Source organism: Polistes dominula, unplaced genomic scaffold, assembly GCF_049000335.1.
Source record: "Polistes dominula isolate Pdom_NZ unplaced genomic scaffold, Pdom_raw_medaka contig_80, whole genome shotgun sequence".
In the NCBI taxonomy this organism is placed as follows: Eukaryota; Metazoa; Arthropoda; class Insecta; order Hymenoptera; family Vespidae; genus Polistes; species Polistes dominula.
Genome location: NW_028301111.1, coordinates 1,162,865 through 1,173,678, shown reverse-complemented (window position 1 = coordinate 1,173,678; position 10,814 = coordinate 1,162,865). Strand labels below are relative to the sequence as shown.

The window sequence follows — 10,814 nt, the reverse complement described above, 5'->3', positions numbered from 1 at the left end:
ATATATATATATATAATATTTACATTAATGTATTAAAAAAAAAAAAAAATTTAAATTATCAAAAATTGATAATTTAAAAAAATTCAAAATTCACAATTTAGGTTATTTTTCTAGCCAACTTTTTTTTTATTTCTTTTGTATTTTTTTATTTTTTTATTCTATGCAAAAAAAAAATATATATATATATGTTTTTTTTTCAAAATCATTGCTGCTTATGGGGTTAAAACGGTAATAAAAAAAATATTTTACCCATCAGATAAATTTTATCTATATTAACTTTGACAAAAAAAAAATTTTTTTTTTAAATGAAAAGAAATGACATAAACAACAAATGATTTTTATTCATTTTGTAATTTTTGTAAAAAAAAGAAAAATTATCAAATTACACATATCAAAATTAATAATAGAATGAAATAATACGTAATGCCAAAGAAATATTGTTAACCATGGAAATAATATTGTATTAATAATTTATTGTTTATTATTATATTTCTAGCATATATGGTTACATGTTTTTTTTATGTATACCACACACGTTTAATTATTTTATTAAATATAATTCCATGGCTGTAAATAATAAATCATCTAAATATCATTAGATAGAGAAAGCAATACATATTAAAATAAATAAACAAAAAGAGAAAGTGTATGAATAAATAATCACGATTGTGTGTTCATGATAATATCTCATATCATTTACATAAACAAAAAAAATAAAATAAAATAAAATAAAAAAAAAAAAGAATAGAAAGAAAGAAAGAAAGGAAAAAAAGAACAAAACAAAACCCCACATAAAAAAAATAAAAAAATAATCGAAAGGGTGAAATGAAAATATTTTATTGACCAGTAAGAATATGTTTTGTCATCATTTGACATAATTGTTGAAAAATTTTCAATGAACTGTGTTTTTTTTTTACACCTAACAATATTTGTGTGTGTGTGTGAGAGGGAGAGGGAGAGGGATAAAGAAAAAAAAAGCAAAATAAAAATGTAAAATTAAATTAAAAAAAAAATCTTTGAAAATACAAATTATAAGATAGAAAAAATAATAAGAATATAAAATGATAAAAACGTGTTGTAAAAATAAATGAAATATCAAAGACATAATTAAACCAAAAAAAAAAAAAAAAAAAAATTAAAAGATGATTATTGATCGATAGGTATGTGATAAATATATTAATACACACACATATATACTAAATACACGTAAAATTGTTTGATTTAAACGATAAAATTATTCTAACGGAATGATCAATAAATTTTCGGATAAACAAATTAAAATAAATCATAAAATATATTAATCACACACATATCAATTTTCATTCACGTATTATTGTGTAATAATTTATTATTGTTTAATTTTTTTTTCTGTTGCCATTTGTATCTTTTTTTTTTATTTTGCTACGACAATGAACAAAATGATGAATGTTCATTTGAAAATGTTAATAACGATTAATATTAATTTTAAGATATTTCATTAATCAGTTAAGTGTAGCGATTTGTGCGCAGAACACGCGCTCTGGTGTGTGTCGCGATAATCAAGCGATGACGGATATAGTCGTCAAATACAGAACAAATGACGCACGTTGTTAAAATATTGGATAGTCAAAAAGACGACTTTATTTTTAGAAAATGAACAATTTTGTTGCTGTTGTTGTTGTTGTTGTTAAAATGTACGAATATAAAATTAGTTGTTTGTGCCAAAATTACAATTTTAAAACATCAAATTGTAACAAAATTTTTACGCTCTAACGTATATATACGTCATAGGACAAAATTTGGTCACATATCTCTATGACGGATATAATCGTCAAACACGCTTAACTGGTTAAAAATACTCTTCGTTCTTTTGAATAAAACAAATTTGCACTAACGTGTGTGTACACTTAAGTATGTATGTACTGTATAAATGTATATATGTATGTATGTATGTAAAAGTATGCGATAATAGATATTTTCTAATAGACTCAAATGTATAATCAACAACTAATATGTGTCTGATGACAAAATAATTTCATTGTGATATATTATAACGTAAAAGTTGTGTCTGACTTTTGAAAACAAAACAAAAAAAAATTGCAACATTTTTACAAAGTGTCAAGAGAAAAAAGATTTAAAAAAAAAAAATAAAAAAACAAAAAGAACTGTAAAGACATCGCGAAAAAATTAATCCTAAACATACGGAATTTTTATTTTCAAATGAAAATTTTGTGAAATAAATTTTTACAATTATTTTTTTTATAATTAAATTTATACAGCTTTTTTTGGGGATCTTTTTTCTGTTTTTTTTTTTCATGCAATAATATATACTGTAAATATATACTGTAATAATATATTTACAAAGGATTTACAATGAAATTACAATTTAATTATCACTATTATGAATTAAAATTGATAATTTATGTAAAAAGGAATCTTTTGTTTATTACAAGTTAAGGATTATAAACAAATATATATTATATATATATGTATATATATTATTTATATATATATAATATAATATAATATAATATAATATAATTATAAATCAAATATATATATATATATATAATAACATATACATATATGTAAAAAAATAATATATATTTTAATAATCTTTAATTTGTAAAAAAAAAAACAAAAATAATTTATTATATACATCTCTTTGGGGCAAAGAATTTCAGATAATAAAATAGCTCTATGTTGCATACAAAATTTAATTACAATTTTAAATGAAACAAAAATTGGTATATTTTTTACTAATACAGGTATTATACATAATGTAAAAACATTAATAACCAAATTAATAACCAAAACAAATTAATGACCAATTGCTTATGGTAAATAAGACGAAATATAAATTAATGAGCATGTGTAGTAACTATTGCAATAATATTTCAAAATGGGACTAAAAATGTTCCACTGTGTATTATGGTTTATCAGAAAGGTGGGACACTTTTAATCCCACCCTGCTCCAAAAAGATATATGTATATATGTATATTAGATTGACTGTAAAGTAATGTCGCTTTTTAACCTTAAAATTTGAATTTTAAATTAGAATGAATAAATGTTATCAAACAAATTTTTATTATTAATAAATAATGCTATTATGATCCATATTATCAGCAATTTTTTTATTTTTGCTATCTGATATGCAAAATATTTAATATCGTAACGATAAAAATAATCAATCAATTTTTTGATTAAAATATTAATATAAAAATTTGACATGCGTAGTAACGACATTACTTTTCGGTCTCTCTAATATTATGTATTGCCATATTGAAATAGAAAATGAAACAAAAAAAAATGTAAATGTAATATTTATTTATTTATCATATCATTTTAAAGTTAGACACAAGATTAAAGAACAAATTTAAACGAAAATGTAAGAAAAGAAAAGAAGAGGAAAAAAAATATATATATATATAAACAAAAACTGACAATCCTCATCTATGTTTATAAAATCATAGATCAAATATATCATATGACATACGTCAATCGTAATAATTAATAATAATGTAAAAATAAGAAACTTATAATATGATTGATATGTGATTGAATATTAGGATAATTATAATATAATAAAACAATTTTCTTTTGTTACCATTGATTTCATATATATATATATATATAGTTCATATAATATATTAATAATAATAATTATAATTTCTTACATTATGATTTCATTTGTCGTTGTTGACCTGTTAATTAACTTTTAATACTTCAAGAATATGTTTGTAAACGTTGACTGATATATCTATCAAAAATAACAATAACAACCACCATGACCAGTGTTACCTATATATATGCATTGTTTTAGATTTAATTTAATAATTATTATATATTGGGATCTCTAGCACTTGAATACGCTATTTGGCGGCTAAACTCAGAATTACAGTAGATAGGTCGAATTGCTACTCCACGTGGGATCTCTGGCACTTGAATACGCTATTTGGTGGCTAAATTCAAAATTACAGTAAATAGGTCGAATTGTTACGCCACACCCCTGCCAAAGATTCCAAAACTGGAGAATAATTTTGTGGTTAAAATTGTGTTTACAGTATTATTCATGGCCACGTGCCACTTTATATCCATTTACATCGGCACGTTTTTCTATTTATTTGCCCTTACTTTCCTATTATTTTCTATCTTAACACTTATTGTTTATTATTTTATCTATATTTCTTTTTTAGAAAATTTTCGTTAACATTTAATTATCTATTATTCATTTAAACCAGTCACTTACAACCATATTTGGGATCACTGGCACTTGAATACGCTATCTGGTGGCTAAACTCAAAATAAGAGTAAATAGGTCGAATTGCTAGGCCACGCCCCTGCCAGAGACCCTACGGACTTATCGGAACGACCCTACGGACTTATCGGAACGACCCTACGGACTTATCGGAACGACCCTACGGACTTATCGGAAAGACCCTACGGACTTATCGGAAAAAACCTCACTACTTTTCGGAAAAAACCTCACTACTTTTCGGAAAAAACCTCACTACTTTTCGGAAAATACCTCACTACTTTTCGGAAAAAGCCTCGCTACTTTTCGGAAACTTACTTTTTAGTAAAGTTACTCCGAAAGTGAGGTTTTTTCCGAAAAGTAGTGAGGTTTTTTCCGAAAAGTAGTGAGGTTTTTTCCGAAAAGTAGTGAGGTTTTTTCCGAAAAGTAGTCAAGGTTTTTTCCGAAAAGTAGTGTAGTGTCTTTCCGATAAGTCCGTAGGGTCTTTCCGATAAGTCCGTAGGGTCTCTCTAAAAAACCTTACTACTTTTTGGAAAAAACCTCACTACTTTTCGGAAAAAACCTCACTACTTTTCGGAAAAAACCTCACAGCTTTTCGGAAAAAACCTTACTACTTTTAGTAAGGTATTTCGAATGTGGGGTTTTTTCCGAAAAGCAGTGAAGTTTTTTCCGAAAAGTAGTAAGGTTTTTTAGAGAGACCCTACGGACTTATCGGAAAGACCCTACGGACTTATCGGAAAGACCCTACGGACTTATCGGAAAAAACCTCACTACTTATCGGAAAAATATAGGATCCCTAATTTGACCTATCTAATCTAATTTTGAATTTAACCACCAGATAGCTCTAGAGATCTTAATACGCCATTAATTACTGTTCTTTTCGTTTTATGTATTTGTTGGTCTGTTTTATCATTTGAGGTAGGTTGTATAAGCGGCCTGCAGAGACGTGACTGTAGATACGTGTCCGCCACACATTTTTCAAAGTATAGCCTACTGTAGGCTACTGGCGGCATTTTAATTTTGCTCTGTCGATAAAGAAAGTTTCGAGGTATTAACCAATAACCGATAATGTCACCTACCAAAATTTTTATAGATATAATTAGTCTTCAAATTAAACATTATTTTACTATTTCTTACTAATTTTTCTTCCATTTCCCAGGTGTTCTATTCGTTTCTATATATTATATATATATTATACATATCGATTTATAATAATCGATTTATAATAATCGATTTTTATTGTTCGAGTTTAATAAATTATATATTATTTAGACAATTATTATATTATTATATACTATTTTAATTTATTCGAATATTTTTATGTTATAGATAGAGAAAAACAGTGTAAAGTTTTATTAACCTGTCATCCTATTGTTAAGATGTCGCCACTTGTATTTTAGAGGATTTCATTTACCGACTGTATTTTGACGGCCATTTTGATTCTGTCATCGGTAATTGGTGCAGTCTGATGTAAATTTTTTTGCATACCTGTTAATTTCAAGGTAATTAACAATTATTTTCTAACGTAAAATTTTCTTATTTATATATATATATATATATATATATATATATATATATATATATATATATTAATCAATTATTTTTTAACAAGTAATTTTCAAGTGACATAATTGTAAGGTTAGAATGATATATATACAGAATAAATAATATTTGCATAGAAAATAATTTTATGCAATATGTTATATACTTGTATGTATTAAAATTTGGAAACAATTCTAATTATGGTTTTTAATATATTACAGCTTTCGCGCGTAATGAAACAAATGAAAAACAAATATTACTGTAAAAATTTCAACACATTGGCCAAAGTGAGAATAAAAACATCGTAGCATCGAAAAAACTGTCTTTTCTTTGTTCAATGTAAGTACAACACACAAAACAATTGCATAAATAAACAATTGAAGAACAATTTTTTTTTCACATGGTTATCATAACCTCAAATTCATTTCATTAATATACAATATAATCATTTATCTGCTTTATTTATACAGTTTTATTTTAATTCATTACGATTCCTTTTTATTATATTTTTTATTTTATATTAGATTTTAATAAATAAATAAATAAATATATATATATATATATATATATATATATAATTACGTTTATAGTAGTTCTGAGTTTGAAAATCCATAAAATGTAATTTTTTGGCATTTCGAATATCATTTTTGTAATTTTCTTTTATGATACAGTTCTGTTACTTTGAAGTAACATTGGTCTATGAAGAAATCTTCTGTATATTTAGGATCACGCTTTTGTGTTCCATCGAATGTTGGAAATAATTGAAGAAGTCGTTGCAGCAAACAATTCTTGACCATTTTTATCAGTTTTATTTGAGGAAAAGATTCAAAGATTCTAGAAGAATAAATTTTTACGAAAAAAATAGATAAATTAGACCAATAGTCAATACTTAGCTGTTATATAAACGAGACTGTTCATTACATTCTGTAAGACCCAGAAATCAATTAAACTTAATAACATTTAAAATTAAAATTGCATCCTGTCTATGTCAGGAGTACAAAGGAATTCGTAAAAAAAGGGGACATCTTTTTTCCACCAATGTAGATAAACAATTATAAAGAATATATAAAGAAGACCAAGTACAATACTTCCATCAAAAAACGTGCCAAAAGATGAAGTATATTTATATATATTTACCAGGGGTGCCTCGTCTTTAAGTCAACGAATTACTTTGTACCACCATCTGTTAGAATCTTATCGAACTAACAGAGATAATCATGACTCTTTGTTAATAAACAAATAATTCGCAATAAAATAATATTGCAATTATAAATTTAGATATAAACTATTCTATCTTTCAAGTTGGATGAAACTACACACAGTGTGCAAAATTTTGTTAAAATCGGTTCAGTAGTTTAGGAGTCCATTGCAAACAAACAACGTGACACGTAATTTATATATATTAAGATGTGTAACGCCAAGTAAAAACTGTTTCGTAGAGTTTAACGCTTAATTTTTCATACACAGAAGTATGAATATTATAGGCCGTTGTGTTACCTGAAAGTCACATATTGAATATACTGCAATAAAATTGTTTAAACAACAAAATTTTATGTTCATGTGCATATATATGTTTATAATTGCTGATTTTTCGTTCCCCCAATTTTTTTGGATTGAAAAACAAGAATTTGGCTTATATAGAGGGTTCAATTGTATTTTTATACTCAAGGTATTTTAGATTCTTAAAAATGGTATGATATCTAAATGATGGGTACTTACGTATTAACGCCACCGCAGCAAAATTCAGCTAATGCGTAACTCCTTGCACCAGCAGTATATGAATCTCAAAGTTAAACAAAATGGAATTCTGCTTAATTCAAACCAGCTGTCTTTTCTAAGTCCCACTTGCTGATCACACTGTTTTAAATTACATTTTCAAAACTTACGTTTACCAAAATAAAGTTTCATGTTATGGGAATTGGTACATTTTTGTTTTTTAGGTAAAATATTTCGCTTCTAGAAAAAACAAAATGGCATTTTGTTCTGTTTTTGGCAAATCCCAAATACGCATTATCGTAGCACTAAAAAATGACGAAACCCTGACGAAACCCTGACGGTTGCTGTATGCAAACAACAAGGTTGTTGTGTGCGAACAATAAGATTGCTCTTTATTAGCGCATTAGCGGAATTTCTGCTGCGATGGCGTTAATACCAAAGTACCAAATGATGTTTTAATATGTATATGCATTGTAATTAGTGTACCAAAAATTTGAGATAAATTAACACGTTCACGCCGGTTCGTACCACCAGTGGTCCACCTTGGTCCAGGTTTGAACAAGCAAAAATCTTGCGCCGCCAGATGAAGCGCACCATAGATTCGAGTGCCGCTCCACAGCGCAGACACTGAAAATCAGCGCCGGCGTCAACGTGTTAAACAATTTTGTATAATTTTCATTTAATAATATTTATTAATCATTTTTTATTTATAATTTGTAGATACAGGTAGGCCTCTTACAACGCGGCATTCTATAAAAAGGTTTCCTTCCAAAAAACCTTTTATACAACTGAGCAGCCTGAAAGCAAAAGTGTCTCACGCTGTTGGTCGGTAGACTACGTTGAGCCACGGTGTTTTAAAGAATAATTTTGTCATCTTTAAAACATTAAGTATCAGTCGTAAACCACCATGTCCGATAAAGATAAAAAAATAATTTTAAGAAGAAAATTTATTTCTTTAGAAGCGAAGATACAAATTTTGGATCGTCTTTTAAAAGGTGAAAAAGCATCTCACATTGCAAAAAGTTTGAATTTGAATGAAGCAACAGTTCGGACTATTAAGAAAAATGAAAAAGAGATAAGAAGTGCAGTTGCTGCAGGATCATTGATATCCGCAAAACGTTCAGCTCGTCCTCGTGCGCCAATAATTGAGAAGATGGAAAAGATACTCAGAGATTGGATTGATGATTGTTGTCAAAAAAGTATTCCATTGGATGGTAATATAATTAGACAAAAAGCACTGAAGGTTTATAAACATCTTAAAGAACATGGAGAATCCTTTGTAATACCAGATTTTGTTGCTAGTAAAGGTTGGTTTGAAAAATTCAAAAAACGTTTTGCAGTTCATAGTATAAAAATTCAAGGAAAATCTGACTCGGTTGATCATGAAGCTACTAAAACGTATCCAGAAAATATACAAAAGATTGTAGAAGAGGAAGATCAGGTTTTCAATGCTGACGAAACTACACTTTGGTGGAAAAAAATGCCCAATAGAACGTTTATATCGAAAGAATCTTCAGGTGAAATAGAAAATGTGCATGAATCGTCACAAAATGAAATTGATAATATATTTGAACTTGCCGAATCAATCGAAAATGATGATCTTGTGAATATGGCTGTTGAGAACGTTCAATGTTTATTATCGGAAGATGAAGTTGACGTTGCTAATTTGATGAAAATGGCATCCGAAGATGTAAATCAAATCGATCCTGAGGACTCTAGTACTGATGAAGATTGTTCAGTTAATAATTTAACATTAAAAAAATTACAAGAAGGTCTAAACTTAGCTAAAAATCTCGAATCATTTTTCTTGAATGCAGATACTTCCTCAGAAAGAAGCCGAAATTTCAAAAGGGAGCTGCAAAATTGTTTAGCTCCATATCTAGAAATTTACAATGATCTTTTAAGAAACAGCAAGCAAAGTAAAATTACAGATTTTTTCAAGAGAGAAAATAATGCAGGAACTTTAATTGAAGAAAAATGTTTTGAAAATGAAGATGATATCATTCCATTGAAAAAAAAACGTTCTCGATTGATTAAACTGAGCAGTGACGATGAAGAAATTTCTTAACTGTAAATTTACATTAAGATATTTTCAATATCTTATTATTTTATATAAAAAAAATGACGTGTGAAGAAATATTTGGACAAGAATGTTGATTTTAATTATCAAAGGAGTTTGACTTGATCGAATATCAGAATGAGAGACAGTTGAGCAATGAATGTTCATCAAAAATAATAATAAATACAGCTACAGATTGTTCTGGACAGAAATCTTGTCAAATCAAAAGTAAAAAATAATAAAAAGGTATTTGGAAAATGTGCAACACAAAATGCTTTTATTTGTAACAAAATTTTACTGAAAATGCATAAAGGTAAATAAAACTTACTTAAATAGAAATGTCATAGTCCGTTTTTTTTTTTTTCATGGTTTTAGAAAGGTTTTTTATTTTACCAAAGTCCTTTTTTTCTTTATAGTTTTAGGAAAATTGTTGACTATATAGTCTTATTCTTTTTATGGTTTTAAGAGAACATTTATCGTTATCTCATTTTTTTTTTTTTTCCAATGATTTCAGAAAAAAATCATTTGAAAATCAATCGATATTTTTCTGTTGTTTTTTTTTTTTAATTTAAATTTGAAAACAAAAATTCATTTGTGTTCATTTGTAAATGGATCTCTGACGCAGCAACCTCCCAGTGGTGAGATCCGGTAACCGATATTGTTTATGGTGACCATACAATTTGTATGATGCAACGTAAACACTATCGGGCCAATGGCTGACGTTTGATTTATTAGAAAATTGCAACTTATTGTTTAGTTAATTAATTGTTAATATTAATGAAAAATAATTTATCGAATTATTTATTTAATTATAATTTGTTAATTTGTTAATTGTTGTTTCAATTATATTCATTTAAATTCATTTTATTTATATTGTAATATTTAATTTACATAAATAATTTTTAAGATAAGTTCAATTAATTCAATCCATGATTCTGATTAATTTGTTAATTGCAAATTGTTGTTTAAAATTTATTCATTTCAATTCATTTTGATTATTTTAGTATTAAATTCAAATAAATAATTTAACATAAATTCAATTGATAATTTTAAATGATGATTGTATTGAAACAAACTAATGTATTTTAATTGCAAATTGTTGTTTCAATTTTATTCATTTAAATTCATTTTATTTATTGTAGTATTAAATTCAAATAAATAATTTAACATAAATTCAATTGATGATTTTAAATGATGATTGTATTGAAACAAACTAATGTATTTTAATTGCAAATTGTTGTTTCAATTTTATTCATTTAAAT

The 10,814-nt window shown here is 26.3% G+C and overlaps 1 protein-coding gene across 4 annotated transcripts; it reads left to right on the top strand.

Moving 5' to 3' along the window:
* Positions 1–5,543: 5,543 nt before the first annotated feature.
* Positions 5,544–9,891, top strand: LOC107071792 (uncharacterized). Of its 4 annotated transcripts, none has more exons than XR_016177985.1 (3): positions 5,544–5,737; positions 5,999–6,116; positions 6,449–8,206. XR_016177985.1 is itself a non-coding variant. In XM_089176611.1 (3 exons), the coding sequence occupies exon 3, from the start codon at positions 8,401–8,403 to the stop codon at positions 9,559–9,561; it is 1,161 nt and encodes a 386-aa protein (XP_089032737.1). In that variant the 5' UTR covers positions 5,577–5,737; positions 5,999–6,116; positions 8,220–8,400; the 3' UTR covers positions 9,562–9,891. The 4 variants fall into 4 exon arrangements, 3 of the variants coding, with proteins under 3 accessions (XP_089032737.1, XP_015186585.2, XP_015186586.2); XM_089176611.1 differs by lacking the exon at positions 6,449–8,206 and adding an exon at positions 8,220–9,891 and having other exon boundaries at positions 5,577–5,737; XM_015331099.2 differs by lacking the exon at positions 6,449–8,206 and adding an exon at positions 8,214–9,891 and having other exon boundaries at positions 5,577–5,737.
* The last annotated feature ends 923 nt before the right edge of the window (positions 9,892–10,814 follow it).